This window comes from Cuculus canorus, chromosome 1 (genome assembly GCF_017976375.1).
Source record: "Cuculus canorus isolate bCucCan1 chromosome 1, bCucCan1.pri, whole genome shotgun sequence".
Classification (NCBI taxonomy): domain Eukaryota; kingdom Metazoa; phylum Chordata; class Aves; order Cuculiformes; family Cuculidae; genus Cuculus; species Cuculus canorus.
The window spans coordinates 153,869,481-153,894,654 of record NC_071401.1 but is presented as its reverse complement, the minus strand read 5'-3'; the positions used below and the strand labels follow the sequence as shown (position 1 = coordinate 153,894,654).

General features: G+C 51.1%; 1 protein-coding gene across 1 annotated transcript; it reads left to right on the top strand.

The window, feature by feature from the left end:
• Positions 1-12,574: 12,574 nt before the first annotated feature.
• Positions 12,575-23,188, top strand: SOX10 (SRY-box transcription factor 10). Its single transcript, XM_009568412.2, has 4 exons — positions 12,575-12,759; positions 13,957-14,414; positions 20,063-20,328; positions 20,716-23,188. The coding sequence occupies exons 2-4, from the start codon at positions 14,005-14,007 to the stop codon at positions 21,423-21,425; spliced, it is 1,386 nt and encodes a 461-aa protein (XP_009566707.2). The 5' UTR covers positions 12,575-12,759; positions 13,957-14,004; the 3' UTR covers positions 21,426-23,188.
• Positions 23,189-25,174: the final 1,986 nt, after the last annotated feature.

Here is a 25,174-nt window from a genome sequence, read left to right as displayed (position 1 = left end):
GGGAAGTTCCAGGGAGAGAAGGGGGAGGCGGCGGGAAGGAGAAGGAGGGAGGCAGGGAAGGAGGATTTTGATGACTGGGGGGAAGGCAAGATGATTGTGTGAATGAGGGAGAAATTCTCATGCCTTGATTCAAACAGAGCTGACCAGTGAGAGAGGGGACCCCTGAGAGAGGGGCCAAGTTGGTGGCCAGAGGACCACGGATGCTGTGCAGTGTCCTGGGGGGTAGGGAGAAGAGGGGAACACGAGACAGCTGTGCTTCAGACAGTCCGGGAGCAGGCACTGGTGCAGCCGGTGGTGCCGGGGAGTCCTGCCGCCAAGCAGGTTCAGCTGTGCCATCTGGGCCAGGATGCTCAGTGAGCAGTGCCATGCTCCTCTAGTCACCATGTCACGCATCCTGGGGGGCGATGGGCTGTGACTCTTCTCCTGCTTCGGAGCAAAACACGCAGGATGGGACTCTCTGTGGAGATGCAGGGCCTGCGTTCCTGAGAGGTGACACTTGAGTTTAAAAGGTCCCAAATGTGTCTTTTGATTAGGAACTTGGTCTAGGCTTGTTATGATTTTCCAACCTAATGCTGATACCCATTTAAAAACTACTGGGCCATGCCTGGCAGACACATAATTCCTTGAACTTCCCTGGGGTTTGGAAAGCAAAGCCTAATGGTAAGATTCTTGACAACCGCTCAGACTGTGAAGTTCATGGTGTGTGCCACAGTACTGTCCCTGCCCTAAGGGATGCCATTGAGAGCAGAATCAGGCAAACCATGAGTACAGATGAGACTTCAGCGTCCAAGGAGCACCTCCCACACTGTCTGGGATGAGATGTCTCTTCGTATGCATAGTGAGAACGTATTTTTTCTTCTGTTATCTGCTAATGTGGAAGGTGAGGTGCTCCCTGCTGCAAACTACAGCGCTTTGTGGGCACAGCCTTGTGGCAACCTGACTAGTTGCCACCCACTGAATGCTCCTGGTGACATCTGTGGTGTGATCCAGGTGAAGATGATCACATCTCAGGTGAAGCAGCTCAGTCTAGACTTTGCCTTTGAAGACACTTAGGGGCCCACTTGCCTGCTATAAATCCAGATCCCAGTACTCTGTCCTCTCTGTGACATGACATGACCTACTCTGGGCAGACAAGAGCATCTCCTTCAAAGCCACCAGTGGCACCTGCTGCAAGGGCTGATGATTGTGGTAGGTAACGTTAGGTTAGGCAAAGCTTAGACTGCTGATGAGAAAAAAAAGAGAGACATGAGAGTCATAGAAGGGGATTTGGCTTTGATACATTCCTGTGACTGTTCAGCTCAGCTGTGGAGTTGATGTTGCCACCAGTTCGAGTTGGCACAGGCAAACTGTACTCTGTTTCCAGGTTGCTGCTAGAATCTTTGTAAGACCAGATTTTTCCAAGCAAAACCCTGTAACTCTTCGGATTTGTCATCCAGAAGACCTATGAAGTCCCTTCTCGCTGGACTGGAGAACAGAAAGGATATGTGGACGTGGATGTTTTGTCTGAACATGTAGTGATACCAACAGCTGATGGGAGTTATTAATTCTTTCTTGTCAAATACAAGATGAAGATACTTTGGATGACATTGGGTATGGAGGTACCTGCTGGATATGGAACACTATCTGACTGGGAGAAGCCAGCATTAGTTTTGAGAATTTCCTATAACAGAGAAACAGATCAGACTTGAGTTGGAGAAGGAGTGTGATGTGCAGAGGAGGAGCTAGGGAGTTAAACCACTCTTGAAATGGGAAGCTGTTGATGACTGTATAACCCTGTCATCACTACCTGGCTCATCTCTATGCGTCCACTGGGATGGTTCACATTTAGGTAAACATTTAGTAAACATTTTATACAGGAGAAAAGAGCGTGAAAAGTGTTACCTTTAATTAAGTCAGGTTTTTTTCTCATCTTTGGCACACTTCATTTTGTGCTCTGGTTAAGAGAAGTCCCTCTGCATGCATTACCACGCATCCCTGTGATAAGGGAGATTCTGCTCCATCCCCTTATCTCCTCCCCTCCACTTCTCCTACAGCTTCAGACCTTCACAGCCCTGCCACCCAGCTCCTCATATGTCCCTTTAGAAACACCCTCAGCAGCAGCCGCACAAACATGTGCGACTGTGTCACATGAGTTTAAGTCTCTGTTTTCTAAGGCTACAAAGCCAATGCTGGGCTTCATGCCTGACCTTCAGGGAGTGGGTGGCACAGACTGATGGCAGGCCTGCTGTGAGTCCTGAGATCACTTGAAGCAAGGTGAGACTCAGAGAAACTGAAAATCAAGGCACATGCCAGAGCTTTGTGGAGACCTTGAGACCTCCCAGGGGTGGCAAAGATGAGGCATCATCTGAGGATGGGAAAGACTGGTACCAGTGAAGAATTTGCGGGTAAATAATTTGCCGAGAAATGGGACTGCAGGGGAGTGAACCCGTTTGCAGATTCAGACCCAATTCAGCAAGAACTTTTGGCTGGCAAGGGAGTGTGGGAGGGGGATTTTTAAAATATCAAAACATTTCATTTCAAGACAATCTTCCTGAATTAATCTGTTTTCTAGATGCCAAAATGTTGTGAATGGACATTTTCAAAAGGAATTTCTGACATTTAATTTCAAACCAGCATTTTGCATTTAAAACTTGACCCGGGTGGAAAGATGAGAGGTCAGGCACAAGAGCCTAATAACCACAAAATAAAACCTGTCATCTCAAGTTCAGGAGAATGTTTCAGTCTCTGGGCGATGCCATTTGGCAAAACAAAATCATAGCAGAGCTCTTCTGCTTGTCCAAATCGATGTGCCCCTATGTGACACCTCTGAGGTGATGGAGACACCAGAGCAGAAGCAGCTGGTGCAGGATAAATCCAGCCTGAGGTGAACTAGAAATTGCCTTTGAGCATCCCAAGCAGAATTCCACTTCTTGTCCCAATAAATTTCATTCTGATCTCAATAAGGCCATCTATGATGGAATATGCACCTCTTAGGGGTGCTTGTATCTGTTCAGCTCCATGGGTAGCAACAGGTGGAGCAATGATGAGCAAAGCCCCTGTGGCCCTGGTAATTTTATCTGTGTGGTCATCTAGCTTTAGGCAAAGTGACAACCAAAGTGCCATCGTCTTTCAGCACTGGCCTGCTGATCCTTATGAAGATCAACAAAGCTTTCCATGTATATGTATCTATAAGCTGTCCCAGAGGAAAAAATGCAAGGCCTAAAAAATCTCTGCTAATTGGGAAGGGGCCCTGGTACTTCTTATAATGAGTGAGTAGGTTAGGGGGCAATGACCACGTGGGTTGAAGGACACTGCCAATGCTTTGAGAAGATGCTGTGCCCAAAACTGCCTTTTCTGTACAAAGGCAGGTTCAGACATGAGGGACGTGAAGAATAGCCCTCCTCCCCCTTCTCTGCTGGCCTCAGCCCCTGACTCCTGCTGCCCCATCCTCTCTGCCATGAGCACGTTTGTTCCTGCTGGCCATGAATAGAGTTGGCACGGGTGGGCCCAGCCCAGGCCACTGGGGCTCACGACTCCCGACCTGAATAAGCAACATAAAGGCACAGAGCAGCCCCGTCGCGGCTCTGTCCCGACCCATCCTCCCCAGCTGTGACAGCATCCGCTGTGGGCCCAGACCAACCAGTCCCTCTCTCGTCTCCCCCTGCCTCTTTTTTTTTTTTTCTTTTTTTTTTTTTTAATTTAATCCCCTTTTTTTGAACATATCATTACAGGAGCAACAAAAAAGATGGGACAATACAGCCATTGATGAAGAGCTCTCGTTCTCCCATCCCGGTCCCCCCCACTCCCTCCCTCCCCTCCTCTGGTGCGTGCCAACACTATTTCCACCCGCCCAGGGCTGGAGCCAGCGCCAAACAACCTCTGCTAATAAACAAGAGGAACCAGATAAACCAGGAACACAATAGAGGGATTTGTTGCACTTTAGTGATGGTGGGAACAATGTCAGCTCCGTGGCGCAGCTGCATGGACCCCCTCCCATCCTCGCCCCCCACTGCCTTGCGCCCCCCACGCACTTGCAGCCCAACACTGTGATTTATGAAAAGCCAAAGGTCATCGTGCATTAAAGGCTCCTTTCTTGCATCATTTATTAACCCCTCTATGACAAGGGGTGCTCATTGTGGCGGTAGTGGTGGCAGTGGTATGAGGAGCAGGAAGGGAGTAGAGGAGTCCATCCCAGTGGCACCGCGCATCTCTTGGAGGATGCTGAGATGCAGATCTAGTGTTAAGCCTGGTTGTGCACTGACCTGGCATGTGTGGAGAAGAAGGAAAACTTTGGTGAGATGCATTTTGGCCATCAAAAGCAGCTCATGCATTCCAGCATGGCTCCATTCACACTTCACATGGGTAACCGTCTGCCCAAGCTGCACTCACTGCCGGCCTGGTGAGCTCAGCTCACGGTTGGTGCTGCAGCCATGCACACACCTCAGGCTGACCCAAAATGTTGCCCTGAAGACCCCATAGACAACATGGTAGGGTTGACCACGGTGCATCACTGGAGCCTTAGATCATTTTGTGCCACCAGGCATGGTCATGTGGTCAACCAGCAATACAGCCAGGCAGAAAAGAGGCAAGCGAGTCACAAAGCAGGACAGGCCACCCGAGGTCCCCTTTTCAGGCTAGTAGAGAAGTGGCAAAAAATCTCTCTTTGTCTCACTGGAGCTGGTTGCCGTTAAATATCACATTTTTCAAGCTTCCCTGTGCAGCTGTGAAGCAATACCGTGAAATGCAAGCGTGATACCTTGATGGCCTTATCTTTTCCTCCTGAAACTGAAGTGACCAAAGTCAGTCTGGGCAAGACAATGCAGAAGCAAAGGCTTCAGCACTAAAATTTGTGGTGCCCTGAGCTACCACCCTATGTCCCTAGCCGTGCTTGAGAGCTCCCTGGAGATCCTCTCTATGGGCAAGGTTCCCTGGAGATCCTCTCTATGTGCAAGGTTCCCTGGGATGACAAACCCCAAGGTCATCACAGGCTGGAGGTGATGAGTGAACCCTGGAGAGAGGGTGTCTGCTGGAGTTCACGTCCACCATGAGGGCAGTGGGGTCATGCTGGCGCCTGGTCGCCTGGCCCATCCCTCCCAGTTCAGCAGAGGGGAGGCTGCAGTGTTGACAGTCTGGGACATCTTTTCCGCCTGGGACAAACTGATGGATAACAAGGGACAAGCTTAAGGAGCTGATGCGAGCCCTTTGAGTATGGGTGTTGGGTTGAGTCCCTGCCCAGGGCACAGGGGATGTAGAGTCTGGGGTGAAGGGGAAGACGATCTCACTGCCCAAATGCCAGGCGGTAACACTGGTAACCAGCCGAAATGCTCCTGCCCTGGCTTTGATGCCTCAGCCTTGGGCCGTGCTCCCTTGCTCGCTCTCCCTCACATTCCTCCGGGAGCTGATCAGGGCTTGAATGACACCCCAGATGACTCTTTGCTATTAATTCCTGTGAACAGAAAGGGCTCCTTGTTCTCCCAGTCCTACTCTCTGGAGGAATTACAGGGGCCAAGGCAGTAGGCTGAAGCCTTCCCAACTTAACCCTTCCCCCGGCTCCCCGGGAGCCTTCCTGCAGCCGGAGGACTGGAAGAGGTGAAGATCACCTCACAGCCACCTCAGTCACCACTGAACGATCCCACCAGGGTCACCCAGCACTACTGCAGCAACAGATCCCATTGGGAGGGTCTCCTTTTCTGGTTGTTCTGTCCAATCTTGTACAATACCCTTCTGCTCCCCTCCAGGCATTTCTCCGCTGTCATGCAGACTGAGAGTACCCAGTTCCCTCCATTATATTACACTGGATATGCCAGAGTCCATCTGAGAAAAGGCAAAAATCAGTCTACTTCTCCCCCGGCTCTCCACCCCTTCAACACTCATTTTTGGGGGTTCACTTTCTGGAAGTACACCTGGCCTCTCCAGCAGGAGATGAGGGAGTTAACAGCCGGGGAGGCTACATGCCACCCATCAAAACAGGTAGCAGACAGACATGCCTGCCCCATTCTTCTTTGATCTTCCCAGACCTGACTAATATAGGAAAATTGTCCCATTTTGCCATTGCAAGTTCTCCCCATGCCGATGAAACATTGGTCTGGCCAAAACAACAAGCTGCCCAGATTCTTTATGATGATCAGAGGTGATTGTCCCACCTCCTTTCCACAGAATTTTTCCCTACACCTCCTGTCTGAAGAAGCTGGCACTGTAATTCACTGCTTTAATGCAAAAAATGCCACTGAGAAAAGTCTCATGCTCAGCGACATCAAGGCAGTTCACCAGCAGCAGGGGCAGCGTGGTTTCCTGCACCTGCAGCAGCCCCCAATGTGCCCTGGAGACACAATGGGTTTCTGCTACTCTAGAGCCAGGTGGGACTCTGCAACCACAGCCCACCCTCAGTCCCCAAAAAGCTTCCTGAGGTCTTCCATCGCAGGGTGATCAGAGCACAGGGCCGTGTGCCGACTGGCATCACCCAGCCTCTGTCACCCATGGGGAACAACAGCCCTCAAGGAGAGCAGCCACCGTGATGTTTCTTTTGCAGGACACTGACTCTGACAGAGAGACAAATAACCCGTCCACATAGTAAACAACGCTGGGCATTGAGTGCTTTTTGTTTCTCTAATGCCCCATGACAAAAATTACTGCAAGCTCCTTGCAGCTCACTGTCCTGTAACCACGCAGATATGGTGTGGTGCTGCCACAACCCAGGCAGGGCTGCAGGCAGCTCTCTGTTTTTCACGAGGGATCTACACCACTTTTTGCCTCCTCAGGCTGCCTTGTGGGCAGCCAGTAGCCTGAGACTCCGGATTGCTGACCCATGGCTGGAAGCGAAGAGGCATCTGGGAAGGTCTAGGACAAATATTGGGAGCTTCAGCCAGGAACAGCGAGGGGTGATTAAGACCATAAGCCAGCAGAGGTTCCTGTGCCAAGCTTCCTGTTGGGAGGACAGCTATGGCACAAGGCAAATTGAAGGGCTCTTTGGAGATCATAGCTGCCACAGAACTGTAGAGGGTGACACAAATGTGGCCTTTGGGGACTCTCTGCTTCTCCTGTTCATGAAAAGCCCTTGAAAATGACCGGCACACTGGGAGCCTGAGAGGGTGGTTGTAACATCAGACTGGGGAGGAATTTGCGGAGAAGGGCATGAGGAAGTGGTGGAGACGGTGCTGAGCTTGGGTGCTCCGGCAAAGCGTATGGCCTGGTCCTGATCTCTTCCAGGCTGCTATCAATTATGTCCCATGATGTCTCACGAGTGAGACCAGCTGCAGACCCATATATCTTCCAAGCGTTATGGAGGGCCTCTCCCTTTGCTCCTCCCTGCTTTTCCTTGGGGCATCACGCTCAGCAGATCCTCAAATAAAAAGAATAATCGTTTGAAACATTGCTGTTTTTTTCCAAATCTTTGATTACTTCCTCTGTGGATGGTTCACATCATCACCTGGCCATCCCATCAACAGGCCCCACTTCCCCCTTAGGACTGACTAATCAGCTTCCCAACCATTTTAAGCTCATGGTGATGAGGTGTAATAGGGCTATGTGGCATGTCCACATTGAAGGGGACCTGCCGTCCTCACCAAGGATGTTGCATGTACTATTTCTGGCTGGGCCAGCGGGACTTCCAGCATGCGTCAACTCTCCCTGCCCTCTGCAACCTTCCCACAACTGTCTGGATTGCCTGGTCCCCTCTCTTTCTCTTTCTCCCTCCTGGTACAACGTGCAACTGAGCAAATCCATTCCGAACTCCCTGCACCGCAGCTTGTTGGGGAAGACATGTCTCCTTTCCAGCAGGAGGGCTTCCCCCCTCCTCTTCCTCACCAAGCCCTCACCTCCAGCCATGGTTGGACCAGCAAGCCTTATGCCGAAGGAGATGCAAATTCCATGTGAGAGCCAGGGAGAGTCGAGGTCTTGGCTTTGGCACAGGAATCCCGGCTCCCCTCCTTGGCAGGAAGAGAAGGGTAGACTTCTGCATTCCCCCTCCCTTGCATGAGGTTGGGATGGTCATATTCCACTGTCCTTTCCACTGCATCGCAGGGGGACATGGCCAGTGCAAACCCATGCAAGCCTGCCCGGCACGGGCAAGAAGGTAGCGGGGGCAAGACCCCCTCCAACCACCAAATCCCAAACCTTTCCCACCGCCACCCCACCTGCCCCTCATTGCCTCGCATGCCCACCTCCACGGGAAGGGGATTTTGCAGAGAGGCAGTGGTGCCTGCTTGTTCATCCCAGTGGCTGTCCCCATCCTGGCCACCGCCGCTGCCTCAGCTCCTCCTAAGCCGGGCCTCCTCTCCTGTCTTTGGGTCTGGAACAAGCTGGACGCTCTTAAAAAGCTTTTTATGTGTGTGTGCGTGTGTGTGTGAGTGTGTGTTAATCACATGATTGTCGTTCACCTGTATCCCGAACAAAGACGGTGCACTGTTTAAGGCCCAAACAAGAAAGCCGGCAAGGGAAAGGGGAGGGGGGATGTTGGGAAAACTGAAGGGGCCGTTGAGAGAGCGGGTGTGCGCTGGAGAAAAATCCTTATCAAACTCCCAATTCATGGGTCTCCCTTTCCCTCAGCACACTGCGGGTATTGTTTGGCTGGGTGTGTGTGTGTGTATTTTTTTGAATGTCTGTGTTGTCCCCCCTTCTCTCTCCAGCTCTGACGCTGTTTGACTGTATGGAAAGATTTCACGGGGAACCCCTCCCATTTTCCCAGGCAGTCCTGGGACAATACCAGCGCTGTGCCCCTGAGCTGAGCAGGGGACAAAAGCTGGCCCTGGCCCTCATGCTGGGGATCCTGCTGCTCCTCTGCTGTGGACAGGCTCACCCCTCTTATTCTTCCTTTGCCACAGGTGCAGGAGATGGGTGTCATCTGGCAAAATTCCTCCCCAGCAACCTCAATGGTCCCACCTTGGTGGTGGAAGTGTCCCACCAATATGATCCTCTTGTTGAAACCCTTCTGAGCAGATGCCCCTGGCTGCCCCTGTGACCGTGCATCTTGCTCGCAGAGCATCCAGCCGGGAGCGCGGTGCTTTTCCCACCACTCTTATGAGTGCAGGGGCACCTAGAGCAGTGGGCCATCTCCACTTCTCACACAGTTTTACCCATTGCTCTCCTAACATGACTTTATGGTGGAGAAGGGGCATCCTTCCACCTTTGCATATTGGGGACTGAGGCCTAAAGAAAGCATGTCACTGACGTGTCACAGGAAATGTGTGGCTTAGCGAGGTCTCTGACTCATGAACCACCTTCACTTGTAGATCCTTCATCCACAAAGGACTGTCCCTTTTTATGGATCTGAAGCACCTCATTCATGGAAGTATATGCTGCAAAGAAGGGCTGGAAGTCTGCTACCTAAGCATTTCCCCAGGGAGCAGTCATTAGGAAGACTTGCATTTAGAAAGCCTGCTTCTGCAATGTTAGTTAGCTGCTGTGGCCAGTAATGGCTCTTGGAGGGTCCTTGTCTCTAAAAACAGCTCCCAGTGGGCAAGACACACCACCTCAGTGACTCCTGAAACAGGGGTGATCTCTTCTTCTCCCCCTCTGCCTTTCTTCTTACCACAACCGAAGAGAAAGCATCACACCTTGCCCACTGCAGTAGAGGTGTTTCCTACAGCTCACTCTCCTGCCTCTATCTTTTTGTAGGACAAGAGAAGACACATGGACAGACAGAGACTTGGAAAAAGATGTATGAGCATGAACCTTCAGTCTGTGCTCCAAGGTGGAGCTGGAAACATGGGAAAAGGTGCTACAGGGAAAGAGATTTTAGAAAGAAGAGGCAGGACCAAAGGAGGAAAAAAGCAAGAACTAGGGAAAGGCAGAATGAAGGGAGAAAAACCCCGTCCCTGTCATTTAAACATGAGGAGACACTGATACTGCAGATTGCAGAAATTGTGTGGCTGGTACATGGTCTTTTGAGAATGTCCCCATCTATGGCTGGGGTGTCCATACCTGTTCCAACAAGGCACAAGTGAGAACAGACCCCCTCACATGGATGGTGAGCAAAGGCACAAACACTGGTCCAGAGCCCTGTGGGCTACTGAAATCCCTTCTAGGTTTGACTCCTTTCTTGTCCCAGCTGGGAGTGGTGGGTTAAGCACACTTCTCACCCAGACCCTGTGGGCATGCAGGAAAATGTGCCCCCGCCACTCGATGTCTTGCGGGGGTCAAGCAGCATCTTGCTCTCCCTGCAGAGCTTGCCAAGAGGCTGCTGTGGTTGGGGTATGAGCTGAGCAGGTTGTGAAGCTCCTCTCAGTGCCCTGAGGGACTCCTGATGGGGGTCTTCTCCATCAAAACTCTATCAGGACTCCCAGCCTCTCATTCCCTACCATTTGGTGCCCAGCACCTTCTATTTCCACTTTGGAGGTCCATGAGAAATCCTTTCCCCATCAACTCTTTCCCATGGAAACTGCAGAAACCATCCAATTGAAGGAAATAAACACTCTTTTCTGGCCATTTTTCTGTGACATCCTTCCTCTTGCCCTAGGACAGATGTTGGCTGCAGCCAATGGAGCAAGCAGGGCAGTGCTTCTAGGTGGTGGCTATCTCCCCATGGGACAGGACACCAACCCTTCTCTTCCTTTCGCTCTCTCACACCTCACGTACAGGGTCCCCAAAGCTTGAGGATTACCTTTTCTGGCTTCAGGAAGATGCCATGAACTCCACAACATTGTTGACTTTGCACTCAGTGGGCTATGGACCTCTTTGTACAGCCCCAGCAGAAAAGTGACCTTGCCCCATTAATTTTAATTGGTTATCTGTCTGCTGGATGGAGGGTAAGCTGCCAAATTGCCCCCCTCTGTGCTGCGGGACCCTTCCCATGACAACAGAACCCCACTCAGGAGCCAGGGTGTTTCTTGGTGAGAGAATTCATCACATACGTTGAGATTCACCAGCTGCTGCACTGGTGGAGGAAGCAGGGTTTTGATCCTGCATTACTAGGATCTCCATTTGGTTTCCCTGTTATTCAAGAGAAAAGCACCCTCTCTTCCATAGGGAAAAAGGCATCACGTGAAGAAGAGTATCTGAGCCCATCTTCTTCTGGAGTGGTAATGCTGAAGAAAGAGAAGAAAGGTTGGATATGAACCCTTGAGAGGTCTTTTTAAGCAGTGCAAGACTGCCACAGAGGCACCTTTAATCACCTCTGCCTGTTTGATGCCAATGTCATGTAGCCATTCTTCTTCTCAGCTCCTTTCAGTAAAGGCTTCTCACTAGGTTCTAGGGAGGCTTTCCCTGCAGGCTCCCTATGATTTCAGAGCTATATTTACTCCAGGCAATGGCAGACATGCAGGGAAATGGCCCTACACTGCCAGCCAGGTCTGCAAGGGCAGAAGCCACCCCCACAGGTCTGCTCTGAGAGCTTTGGCTCAGGTGCTAATCTCCATCCTTGGGACTGGTTCCCTTATGCTTCATGTGGTAACAGCCAATAGTTTTGTTGGGTCTTTCTAAAACAAAGATTCAGTTGAATGAATATCTGCTACGGGAGTTGAAAAAGTTCTTGAAAACCCTTGAACCTGGTTCCCTGGGTTGTATCTATTCATCTGTCTGTATTTTCTGACTTAGCACTGATTTATCCTCAGGCTGGCTCTCCAGCAAGGCCCTGGGGCAGGAGTTAGGCTTATCTCATTGCTAACTGAGGAGGACTCAGGAGGATCATCAGATTTTTTCGGGGATACTCTCTCATGGATACAGGATTGGTGTTGGTCTATACCAAACCTTATGATGAAGGAAACTGAAGAAGCCAACTACCAGAGACATCTGAGAAGGAAAGCAAGCTAGAAAATGGAAAATACGATGGAGAACATCCTAACCCATTGAGTATTGAGATCCTTTACTAGTGCATGACATGTAAGAATGAATCTGAGTGAGTGTGAGAGTCCGTCTCATCAGGAGATCTCCCTTTCCTCATGAAAGATCCCACATTGTCTTCAGAAGCAATTCAGCACATCAGAGGAAGCAGAATCCCCTCTTAGCAAGACCCCATGGAGATGAACATGTTGCGACAAGCCCATCCCTAGGGTGCAAAAGTCCTAAGAAGATTCAAACTGGTATCTGCTGCCTAGCAGTGTGGTGTATCCCTGGACCTGATGTCCTCCACCTTCAGGACGCCTCTGATCTCCCACATTCCCTCCACCACGCCTAAGACTCAGGTCTGAATGAGGGTACCTTTTGGCAGCATCTTGACCCCAGGGTCCCAGGCTAGCTTGTTGCAGCGTATCAAGGTTCTTGGGAAACCGTGATGGAGATCAGGGACTCCTCATGCACATGGGAGGCACTAGACCCTGCAGGAATAACTGCGGTGGCTGGGGAAAGGAGGCGCATCTCAGCCTCACAGTGCACATCCATCTCCCTAAACGGCCCTAGATCCTTTCAAGTATCCACCCAGCCCATACACCCCAGGGCTGTATCCTCCAGCACCATCTTTGGGATGGCCATGCTGTCAAGAGCAACCCAAAGCCAGCAGCTCTCATGAAGAACCTGGCACCGGGAGAAAGCGGGGAATGTGTTGGCAGCTGAGGTGGGGTGGGGGGCTGCCTGCATCCCCTCCCCACCATCCTTGACTGACTGAATTCTGGCTCTGAGGAGAGCTTGGCTCCACCTTCCGCCCTTCCCTCCCCCGGTGCTAAGCAGCAAAGCCAGCTAGAGACATCCAGCCAGAGTATTAGTAAAAACCAATCCTCCCTCTAGGAATGGCACTCGCCTGAGAGCTTCCCCGCGCTGTGTGCCCTGACGGGCTGGGAGAGAGAACAGGGAGGCTTATTGGGATACAAATCACAGCTCTCGCAGGATCAGCTCAGCACACCAGCCAGCAATGTAAGTTTTCCTACCTGAGTTCAGTCCCACGCGCACATACATTCGCTCGGGTTTTTTTCCCCCTTCTACTGTCTCTTACTTTTTTATTTCACTTGTGAGGGTTCATGTCACCCTCTGAAGCTGGAGGGACAGCAGCCTTTGCTCTGCCTTGGCTCTTTTTCAGCTAAGTCAGAGGCATGCCTTTCTAGCCCTTCTTTTTTTTTTTCTTTTTTAAATGTATTTCTTCTTTTTTTTTTTATTTTATTTTTTTTATTTATTTCTGGAGGTGGGGAATAGAGAGGCCTTTATTTTTAGAGTGTTTTTTTATCCAAGGGGGGAAATGCTGCATGGTGTCAGAGACTTTTAGAAGTGACTGCAGACAGAAGGAGAGAGGAGTGTGGGGGGCAGGCAAACCAAAGCTTTGGCTTGTAAACTTGGTTTGTATTTCTATCTGTGTATGTATATGGATGTGCATGCATACACACACACAGACAGGAGTGTGTGAGGAGATGCAATGTAGACATATTTTAAGTCTTTGGTTTACATGCTACTACAGGAAGGTGAGGGATGGGGTCTCCCCACAGAGGCACTTTCCCTCAGCCAGAATCAGAGTTTCCAGGTGTGGATATGGGGCCTGGACTGGTTCCCTGCCCAGCGGTGCTGGCCACTCGTCTTTCCCAGTAACCAGAATATAGTTCCTTTCTGGTTTATCAATACAGTGCTGGCACTCCCCCTCCTACACCTTCCCCTGGGCACCATGCTGGCATTTCACCACACACCTTTGAAAGAAAGGGGCACTACATACAAGTTTTTTGGCTGTTCCACCACCCCGCTTCCAGCAGGGAGCTGTGCCCAAGCAGGACAGTCGCTGTCTCTCCCCTTTCAGGTCCCAATCCCTCTCCTTTCAGGTTCCCAACCTCTGGTACCCTTCTTACTGCAGGACTCTCTGCACATGTCTGCTTGAGATGATTGCAGAGATATGGAGCGATATCCCAATTAATCAAGGGCCCCAACCCATCCCCACCCCCATCGATCACGGGTTTTGTGGTGTTCACGGCAATTGCTTTGCTTGCATTTTTATCAAGCAGCCCCTGTCTCGTGGTCAGCTCTTCAGAGACCTTGGAGCCCCTTTCAGATTTGGTGGTTGCTTCTCCTTCTCTTTCCCTCCCCTCTTTCCTTTCTTTCCTTTGTTTTTTCCTTCTTCCCTCCCCTCCCCAGTGAGAAGAAGGACACCAAGAGGAAGAGAGAGAGGGCTTGAGAGCAACGATGGCTGATGACCAAGACCTTTCAGAGGTGGAGATGAGCCCAGTGGGCTCTGAAGACCACCACTGCCTCTCACCAGGACCATCCATGGCATCAGATAACTCCCCACACCTCGCTGGCTCCGGGAATGGGGAGATGGGGAAGGTCAAGAAGGAACAGCAAGACTCAGAGGCAGACGATGACAAGTTCCCAGTGTGCATCCGCGAGGCTGTCAGCCAGGTGCTGAGCGGCTATGACTGGACCCTGGTACCCATGCCTGTCCGGGTCAATGGGAGTAACAAGAGCAAACCCCATGTCAAGCGGCCCATGAATGCCTTCATGGTCTGGGCACAGGCTGCTCGGAGGAAACTGGCGGACCAGTATCCACATCTCCACAATGCTGAACTCAGTAAGACCTTGGGGAAGCTCTGGAGGTAAGAGAAGGCGGGTGGAGGGGGAGAACAAGGGCTGAGATCTGGAGGTGTCCTGGAGAGGACTGTGTGGTCATGTGGAAGGATAGAGACTTAGTGGGATGGAAGGGGCATCCTTCCCTAAAGGGAGCCCCCTCACAGGAGGCATGGTTGGTGACTGGGGCAAAAGTGGTGGTTGGATGTAGTGAAGGATTCCTCAGCAGAGCTCACCTCCATCTTGGGCAGCAGCACTTTCTGCATGTTTCCCACTAACTCTTCCTGTTGTTCCTGACGAGGACGCTCTTGTCCGGGCCCTCTCCTGCCTGACTGCCAGGGCAGATCTGGTTTTCTTGGCTCACTCTCTCTGTTGGGCCAAGCTATGCACTAGCGGGAACTGGGCTGAGCCCCATCCATCTTAACTCACTGACGGGTGCCTCAAGCCTGTTTGAACTCAGGTCAGCCATGCGGTCAGAGCCCCACACCCATCCCTCCCAGTTGGTCCCAGTTTTGGCAGACCACGCAGGTGCAGTGAGACAGACAAGAAGAGACCCTGCTAGAATGGGGGGTGATGCGGGGCTTAGCAGAAGGATCTGCAACAGTCCCAGCCGTAGCAGGCTCTCCTGCAACATCCTGGTTAAAACAGCCTCTTCCCCCTTTGCACCCACAGAGATGCCTTCCCTCTCACTGGCACACACGCTCATCCTTCTGGCCTCACCAGTTTATTGTACCCAGTTTCATTTTGCCTTGTGCAGATCCCAGGGTCCTTTTACCTACCCTCCCCAACCCGCTCCCCCTTCCTCTGGCAGATTGACGGGCTGTCCCGACTCATCACAGACAGACTGTGGATGTTCAGAGAGCCATCATGCCCAAGCCAAGCATGTCAGGATGGCCATGACACTTCTTTCCCATCTGACAGTTTCTGCCGATAGCCTCACCAACCTGTTAAAAAGCTGTAACTCCCCAACACCATCCTCTCCCTCACCTTGCACCAATCATCATAAACAAGGGTTCATGCAAATCGGCCCTCTCATTCTCTCTCCTGCCCGATCATATTTCGTGGAGGAAACCCTCAAGCTTGGTGGGGCCAGGAGACATTTTTCCAAACAGAAGCAAAACACAGCCCATCCAGCAGCTGATGCTGAGGTCTCCTTCTGGCTTCAAACCATCTTCTTCTCAAGGAACCAAGCCCTTGGGCATTAGCTTCTTCCTCTGCTACATCAGCCCATTTACCGCAGCCCATCAGTGTCTAGCGTAACCCCAGCAAAGGGATTTCTTTAGGAAGTCGAAGGCAGGGCACGATTGTGGGTGTCTCAACTGATGCTTTTTCCTGCTTTGTTCCCTACTGCCTTCCCTTTCCTTTACCACAACACTTGCCCCAGCTGAGGCTCTGCCTCTGGACTGTGAAGCTGTGCTAGAAAAGGTGTGGGAAGGGGAATGCACCTTTATTTTTGTTCCCAAAGTGTTTTTTCAAAGTATCATTCCTTTATTGCAAAATAGTGCCAGATTTTAGAGCAATGGCCTCCCTCTGGGCACTGCATTTCCCTTGAAAATATAGCACAGCAGTGAAACTGTCTATAGGTATCGCATTCAGAGCGCAGGGAAGCACAGACCCCGGCCTGTGGCTGCATTCATGCACCCGAGTGTCTCCCTGCTCCCAGGGCACCACTCCTGCCACTGGCCACATGGGATTCATATCAGGGAGATGCTGCTGCTGGGTGATGGTCAAGGTCCTTGGGTGTTTCTTAGGGTGCTGTGCAGCCAGAGAGCGTGGGCAAGGCAGAGAAGCTCTTGGGATCAGGCCTGGGGTTGTTGCGTGCTGCTGGGTTTGCCACTTGACTGCTTTGCTTGAACACACGTCCTCTCCGAGTGTCCCCAGCGCAGGCTGCGGCTCTCCAAGGGGGCCATTCAGCAGGGTGAGGTGGGTTATGGGTGCAGTTGGTGTCTGGCCTGGGTAGGACCATGTGTGCGTGTCTTTCTGTGAGGTGGGAGAAAATATGAGCCTGGAAAATTCCAGGGAAGGTGTCCTTAATGTTACCAGAAGAGTAGCCCCGAGCCTTGCCTTACAGCCACAGCACAGTTGGGGCTTCCTCCATGAGGTTCCTGCTGCCTTCATCTACGCTGTCCCCAAGGTACAGCTCCTACGTGCCGATACAACTGCAAGCAGAAGGACTGAGCTCCAGACAGCATAGTCTCAAACATTTGAACAGCCCTGGCTGTTCACGGGTCCCCGCCCTAACCAGGTGGCCACCCAAGCCCTACTGCCCATTGCTAGTTGCTTTGGAAAATGTGGCTGAGATATTTCCTTGTGGGCTACTGTGAGCTTCTACAGATAAAGGACTTATTAGGCAGCGAGACTAAACGCCAGCAGACCACCATTAAATCAAGCACGTCCCCAGTGACGGCGCTGGGTGGGGATGGCAGAGGCTGGGAAATCTTGAAAGGCAGCGAGCAGATTGAGCGATAACCCCAACGCCGCCTCATGTGCTCCGCTGCAAAACTGGCTGCAATGGCCTGGTTTTTTTCTTATAAGTCCGCTGCTTGTACCAGCTCTGCGGCACTGCCATGTTCTCCAAGGGAAGGGCTGCAGGATGTGTCCTGATGGCTGCGGTAGACGCCTGGCCCCAAATGCAATGCCAGGGGGCTCATGGCCCCATCCACCTCCATCTGTACCAATTTGGGGTGCATGAGGGGAGCACTCAATGAACCAAATGTACTAAAAAAGAAGAAGGGAGGGGGGTTGTGCTCAGCAGTCATGAAAACTCGCCTTGGTTGCTTTTGTCTTCTGGGGTGGGACAGGGAGAAGCTCTCAAATGGAGGCCGGCTGCTGAAAATGTCGGTATGACTCTCGGCCAAAATGCCAGCCAGCACCACCTCCAGGGTCAAACCCAAGCGGGGCATGGGAAGAAGTAGAGTAAGGCTTTATGGGGATAAGCAAGGTGATGGAGGGATCTTTGCACAGGAGTGTCAGCTCCCAGGGAATAGGGTCATGCCCACAAAATCCAGGGCTGTGGATGTGTAGGAGAGCCCGCCTGGCTGCTTTCTGCTCCCAGGCAGTCCTCATCTTGCGTCAGCCCCACTGGACGATGCCCGACCCTATCACCACCCTGACTCATCAGCAGCTGAGTCTCGGCACAGGGTCAGGCCTCCGGCGGCTGAGCAGCCACCTGGCACAGAGCATGGTGCAATGCCAGGTGGGAGAAAGGGAGGCTGCAAGAAGTGGGTGGAAAGATTTTAGCCCTTTCTCCTCACAGAGTGCGGTGCTGGATGCTTGTCCCTCTCCCTGTGGCTCAGCATTCAGCGCTGGAGCGGGTGGCGAGGGCTCGGTTAAGCCCCATGAAGGGCTTTGCTTTGTGATCCATAACTTCTCTGCCCGTGCGAGATTCCTTTGCATTATGGCCTGGGGAACATGGGGGGCAGGAGGGGGAGGGCAGGAAGCAAGCAAAATCCAAATCCCCCCAAATCTCCTGGCCTTTGCCTGCTCGCACCAGTTTCACTTTGCTAAAGCCGATTTGAGTTCTGATCCCAGCAGGAAGGAGGAGGGAGCAGGCAGCCTTGGAGAGGAGAAGACAAAGATGCAGGGAGTGGATTTACCACTGTCCTGCTGGTGGCACTGCCCGTAGGCTGCCATGGAGAGGAGAGGAGGTGAGGTGCTTGGACATAGCTCAGAGAGCAGGTATCTGAGGTGTGCATAGCCTTGAGCAGCTCCGGTTTGTGCCATCCACGAGATGGATCTGAGAGGCTGAGCTTCAGTCTCCGCGGGAGGTTCTGCTCTGAGCTCACCTTGCAGTACGCCCAGCAGATCAAAGCTGGCTGTGCAAGCCTACACCCCTCTCACTTTGAGAGAAGCCCATATAGAAAGAGACCTTTCATTCCCAACTTGGACATCTTATTAGCTCTAGCACCATCTGGGCTGGGAATGCAGGGATGCCTGAGCCCAGCTGCTTTGTAATATCCCAGTATCCCAGGCTGCAAGGTTTGCCTCTATTCTCCATCTCCTGTGAACATGAAGTATTCTTTGGGATGTGTGAGCATGGTGTATGGTGGCAGGAGGGAGACAGGAAAGCTGGTGTTGGATTCATGGTGGCTCAGTTGCTTTAATCTCCAGGATTAAGGCAGGGGAGGAATGCGGTGTGCAGCCGTGACCTGCTCAGGCTGCCTGGAGTGAACCCAGGTCAGCCCCATAATGGGTTTCAGCCCGTGCCACACACCTTCTGGCTGCTGGCTGGGAGGGATGTGCAAGGAGCAGGGAGAAAGGGGATGCTTAGGAACCCACTCATTACTTGTTGGTGGCCCCTTTGATTGCCCACCAGATTGATCTGTGTTCTCCTTGAGCAACGCCTCCTCTTTGTCTTCAGTTTCCCAGCCCAGCTCAGGCCTCTGTATCTTCCTTAGGTCCTACAGTTTAACAGACTTGGTCCATCTTAGTGCTAAGGGCTTCAAGGGTACCAAGGTGCTGGCACAGCCCTATCCCCAGGTAGTTCTTTTATTGGGTGGAAGGTGTGGACATCTCATAAATGGAACATTTTTTGCCGTTTGGGAGAGGCCTGGCATTTCTAACGGCTGTTGGAGCTGAAAGTCACAGGAAATCTGGTCCCTTCTGAGAGCACTGCTTCCTAATTGGAAGCAGGATGACTTTGAGACACAAGAATATTTGAGGGGGGAAGTCATAAAACGAAACTGAAGTGCTTCCAACTGAGATGCTGCTAAAGGCTTGAGCAATGAGGCTGATCTCATCTTCAAGTGCTCTGAGCCACCTTGCCCGCACACTTCACTATTTCCTCGCAAAGCCTATCTTAATTTGAGCAGCCCATGATCTGGCAAGAATACAGAGAAGGAGCTTATATTTCCACAGCACCTTTCATCCAGAGATCAAAGCTCATCTATTTGTACAAGGCTAGCAATGTAGCAGCTGAAATTTTTACAACTGCTTGGCTAAGTTCGAGAAGGGCTGGTCCTCTGTGCTTCAGCCTTTTGCATTATCCATGTCTAAGGTGAGCAGGAGCTCCAGGAACAGTGGAATACACTGTTTCTTCCCCTTCAAAATTTTCTTTAATTCCCTTCTAGGGTATTACAAGATGCTTAAAAACCCAGCAAGCTCCATGCAGCAACGTGGGTACCACGAAGCCACCACCTGTCACTGCCATTCGTGCACAGTAGCCCTCAAACTCAGAGCAGAGCCTGTGGAAGGGTGGGAGGTTAAACTGGAATAAATACAGTCTGGAGAAGAGTAGGAGATATGCAGGAGGCATTACTACTGGTAGTAAGGGTGTGTCAGACTGCCTTAGTCTGAGGGGTGATCCTAGCTGCGCGTGATTTGCCCAAACTCTTTGAAAGCAGCTTGCCTAGCTTTATTTTACATGGCTGTGAATGAATGGCTGTGCTCTGTCTTTGAGGCTGAAACTAAAATGTAAGAGAGGGTGACGAACTTGCTGAGCTGAGAAGTGTCACACAGCTGGGGAAGGGGGACCCAGAGCTGGCACTGACCAGCTGTCTCCACTGAAACACTTCCAAGCTCTCACTCTTCTTCTGGGAAATACCCTAAAAGTGTCAACACCCCGATATCGGGATTTACATGGCGTGTTCCACAATGCTGTGTATAGGTGGGCTTTTCTCTGACACACTTAACCATCTCCTCTCCTCTATTCTTCTCTCCTCTCCCTTGGCCTCTGCAGGCTGTTGAACGAAAGCGACAAGCGGCCCTTTATCGAAGAGGCAGAGCGGCTGAGGATGCAGCACAAGAAGGACCATCCTGACTATAAGTACCAGCCCCGCCGGCGGAAAAACGGCAAGGCCACACAGGGCGAGGGCGAAGGCCAGGTGGAGGCAGAGGCTGGTGGAGCTGCTGCCATCCAGGCCCACTACAAGAATGCCCACCTCGATCACCGGCATCCTGGTGAAGGGTCACCCATGTCTGATGGTCATCCAGAACACTCCTCAGGTGAGTCTCAGGTCTCCATGAATCTACTGACAGGTTATAGTCAATGCAAAAAAGACAAGTCATCATGGTGAAAGCCTTAGCGATGTGGCTCTCACCTTGTTCATGACCCAACAAACTCTGTTGGAATCAGCAGCATAGGCGTGCCTCAGTTTCATGGGCACTTGTATTCCTCTGTCAGGTAAGGTATCATTGCACCCTCCCTTTTTCCACATGATATAAAAAGGTTTGGTTTTGGCTGGCTATTTTTCTCTGTCTCCACTGAAGTCTCCAGCCGGACAGTTGCCGGCATATTGGGAGAAGCGGAGCTGGGCTGTGTATAAGGTCCAGGCATAAAGCAGTAACTCACCCCTTCTCTCTCTTTCCTCCTCAAAATCTTTTACATTGCAGGTCAGAGCCATGGGCCCCCGACACCTCCTACCACTCCTAAGACCGAGCTGCAGGCAGGCAAAGCCGACTCCAAACGAGAAGGCCGTTCCCTGGGGGAAGGGGGAAAGCCACACATTGACTTTGGCAATGTGGACATCGGGGAGATCAGCCATGAAGTCATGTCCAACATGGAGACCTTTGATGTCAATGAATTTGACCAATACCTGCCACCCAATGGACATACTGGCCATCCAGGCCACGTTGGGGGCTATGCAGCAGCTGCTGGCTACGGCCTCGGGAGCGCCCTGGCTGCAGCCAGTGGACACTCTGCCTGGATCTCCAAGCAGCATGGAGTCTCCTTGTCCACTGCCACCTCATCGGTGGTGGATTCCAAGGCCCAGGTGAAAACGGAGGGGTCCACCCCTGGAGGTCATTACACTGACCAGCCCTCCACCTCCCAGATAGCATACACATCCCTGAGTCTGCCTCACTACGGTTCGGCCTTCCCCTCCATCTCCAGGCCCCAGTTTGATTATCCGGATCACCAGCCCTCGGGACCCTACTACAGCCATTCCAGCCAAGCCTCTGGCCTCTACTCTGCCTTCTCCTACATGGGACCTTCCCAACGTCCCCTTTACACTGCCATCTCTGACCCTACACCCTCTGTTCCACAGTCCCATAGCCCCACACATTGGGAACAACCTGTGTATACGACTCTCTCCAGACCGTAGGGAATGGGGAACAGTGACCGAAGCAGTCATGGAAAGGCTCAGAAGAATCAGCACAGGCAGAAGAGCCTTCGAACTCCGAGGTCACTCAGTGCCATCCGGCCACCAGAACCCACTGAGCATACAGAAGTGCCTTTCTTGACCCCAGCTATCGCTGGCTCGCCCGCCTGGAGGAAGGTTTTTTGTCCTTTCACCCTTTACCAATTTCACGTAGGCCATGTGACTGGCTTGCAACACCTTACTGGCCTTCTAGATGAGGAGGATTCTAGACATGGAGTGACTGGTCTGTGATGGGTTTTGTTGTGTGCACCCTGGACTGTATGATGAGAGAAACTGTCCTTCCCTTCCCCTCCCCAAACTGCTCCAGGGAGTTAGCAAGTGTTTCCAACAGGCCACAATGGCCAACACTTTGTCACCTGCTGCAGGTGAAGGGTGGTTGCTCTGCCTTGGTGAACGTGTTGCGGGAGGAGCAGCAGGGAGGACGGCACGGCTGCTTCCTTGAGATGGCATGCAGCGGTCCTGCCTAAGATTCACACATGCATGAATCTTGAACCCCGTTGGAAGACCAACCTATGCTTGCTTCCCTGCTGATTTCCACAGCTGCATCCTAGCTTTTCTCCCCACCTCTTCTCTCCATCCTGTCTCTGTTTAATCCCACACTCTTTCTGCATGGAGATTTTAAGGCTTGCCTGAACAACACAAAGGACTCAGGAACTACACTGTCAGTTTTCACGTTACTCATATCACAGCCCGTGTGCACATATGAGTTCATGTCTGGAGGTGCAGGAGAGGTGGGGAAGGACCAGTGAATCATTAAGATGCTGTGGGTGAATCCTCCTTTCTTACAATTACTCTATATCGTTCATTTATGTCTGGAATTTCTGGCATTTCTAATCTCTACAGTATCCCAAACAAACTCTGAGCAAACTTTGTACTTGCTCTTCCATGTCTCTTCTGTGTTTGCCTGGAACAAAGAGGCACCAGGAAAGCCACTATGCACTTGCCAGCACCCTAAATTGATTCCAATACTCTCTTTGAACCCCAACTCCAAACTCAGGCTGATGGGTTGTGCATCATTGCTCATCTGTTCATCATGTCTTACAGTCAGTCAACACCTCCTACCTGCCTATGCTGAGGAAAAAAGATACTCCTGTGGCTTTAAGCAAGGTAAATATGCACCTAGTCTTGGAAGAGCATAAAGAAAAGAAGCCTATAACATGCAAAGGAATGTGTTTTCGTCTTCGAGTTTCAAACTGAAAGCAACCAGCTCTCGCAGTCAGATCAACCTTTTTTCAGCCCAAAATCTGAGGACAGTCTGCTCACTTCTCCTTTGTCACCCCCAGGACTGGGGTGGTTTGTCATGCCAGGGAGTGAACTGGCACAAAAGTTGCTGCAGGAAAAGATGACTCCTGGCAACTGATCGCAGAGACATGTTGTGGGACCTTCCAATGGGTATTCCAGTCTACAAAGACAAAATACCTTGGCCTAATGTGGACTGTGATCAGTGCCGCTGTATCCCTCTGCTGAAATGACTGTCAGATGCCCTTCCTGTCTCCCTTAGCTATGGATGACTTACCCTCGTGGTGTCTGAAAAGATCATGTAGAATGTTTGCTCCTTGTACGCATGTAACCTCTTCCAGCCCTCTCCCCTTATTTATGCAAGTAGCACCTTCCTCCCCCACCTCCCTTTCCCCGTCTCTATGCTGTCCTAGCACCATTAACTCTGCATTAAACATATGGAATAATAAACTTAAAAGTTTCATTTTCACGTGTCTAGGTTTTGTTTGACCTCTTTCCTGCAAGCGTCTGCTTTTTCCCCCAGTAAGCGTATGATGGGTTACACCCCCACCACACGGATCCTGTGGACAGCCTTTCTGTGTGTGTCATATGGAGGACACAAGCATCTTGCCTTACCAGACTCCTTCATGGAGATAAAACTCATCTTCTGTTCACACCCCAGCTCCAGTCATTTCTTCTGTGAGAAATGTAGTATTGTAGAATCACAGAATCATAGAATGTCTTGAGTTGGGAGGGACTCACAAGAATGACTGAGTCCAACTGCTGTCACTGCACAGGACAACCTAAACATTCACATCATGTGTCTAAGAGTATTGTCCGAATGCTTCTTGAATATTGTCGGGCTTGGTGCCGTGACAGCTTCTATGTGAGTTGTTTCAGTGCTCCACCACCCTCTGGCTGAAAACCTTTTTCCTAGTATCCAGCCTAAACCTCCCCTGGCACATACTCCTGCCATTCCCTCAAGTCCTACCATTGGTCACCAGGGAGAAGAGATCAGTGCCTACTCCTCCTCCTTCTCTCATGAGGAAGGCATAGACCACAAATGAGGTCTCCTCTCAGCCTCCTCTTCTCCAGGCTGAACAATAAGTGATTTTAGCCAATCCTCAATTGTCTTCCCCTCAAAATCAACTTTGTGGCCCCCTCTAGGGACTCTCCTGTAGCTTTATGGTAGTGCTGATTCCTGTTCGTCAGCTAAGATTCAGCACATGCAATTAAGAAAAGCATCGGTTTGCTTGTGCTTCACACAAGAATTTCTTAGCATGATTGTTAATGCTTTCCAGAATGGGAGCATGAGGTTTCTCATCCTCGTTTCTCATCACCAGGTGGAGGATGACATAACTTCAAAAAATATGCATAAACTTGTGTATTTTGGAAGCAATCATTAGTTGTTCTCTGTAGAAATTCAACTCCTGCCTTCCACAAGGAAGAACCTAAATGCACACACTCTCACACAGAGAGTATATTCAAGAATAGAAGTATACAACTTCCTACTTGTTGAAGAAGACATCCTGGGTGTGGTCAGGTCTTGGGAGGCTATCTGGAGATGTTTAGAGAGAAAATGTACAGCGGATACCAGTCCACTTAAGAACATCTCTCAAGGCCAGTAGTAGCAAGGTAGGATCCCAACTAACACAGAGACTCAACAATTACAAATTGATTCCAAAGGGAATCAATGTGATCGATCCAGTAAGTAAACACTTCATGGGTGAGTAGAGGAAGCAGGACGTCTAGGAACTATGGAACATGTTCAAAGCTTTTTAAAACTCACAGTACTATTTGGATGAGGTCCTGTACAGGTCCAAAAGCATCATCAGCAGAATGGCTTAACAGATCTAACAAAGGTGATGCCAGCTAAAGAGCTCCATTCAAAATAGGATTGTGACCATTCACTGGAAAGAAGAAATCTCTACCCCAAATTGCAGGTTGTGGAAAGAGTCCAGAAGGGAACCACTGCACCGTTGAGCAGGTCAGGAACGTGTGGGGCTAGAAGGGAAGCCAAGGTGGCATTGGGGGTAGGAGATCTGATCACAGGGGTGGAAGAGAGAAGGGACATGGTATCGACGGACAGAATAGCAGGAAAAGAATGTTCTCAAGTACACACAGGTAGCCTTCTCCAGCTCTTCAAAAAAGCAAATTAAGAAAGTGAGTAAGCTCTGCCTCAACTGTTCTCTAGTGGAAGGGGATGCCTCCTCTCACCTAGGAAGGTCCTCACATCTAAGACAGGACTAAGAGCGCTGCTGGTAACAGAGGGGTTAACCACTGCTCCTTCAGCCTAACAGGAGCTGGCCCTGCATCCTTCCCTATCCCTTTAATCGTATCTGATACAGATGCAAGGCTGGGGAGGGGAGTTGGGTAGGGAACAAAGAAGCCATTTAAAAAAAAAAAAAAAAGGGACAAGAAAACGACCCCGCGCTCCATGGCAGACGCCAAAACGATTGCACAAAGGCACCATT

What these genes read in the sequence shown, in the direction of transcription:
- SOX10 (XM_009568412.2), top strand. Translation starts at nt 14,005, where the DNA reads ATGGCTGATGACCAAGACCTTTCAGAGGTGGAGATGAGCCCAGTGGGC. An exon ending in ACCTTGGGGAAGCTCTGGAG is followed by an intron (nt 14,415 to 20,062) that starts GTAAGAGAAGGC and finishes TGGCCTCTGCAG; the next exon opens with GCTGTTGAACGAAAGCGACA. An exon ending in TCATCCAGAACACTCCTCAG is followed by an intron (nt 20,329 to 20,715) that starts GTGAGTCTCAGG and finishes TTTACATTGCAG; the next exon opens with GTCAGAGCCATGGGCCCCCG.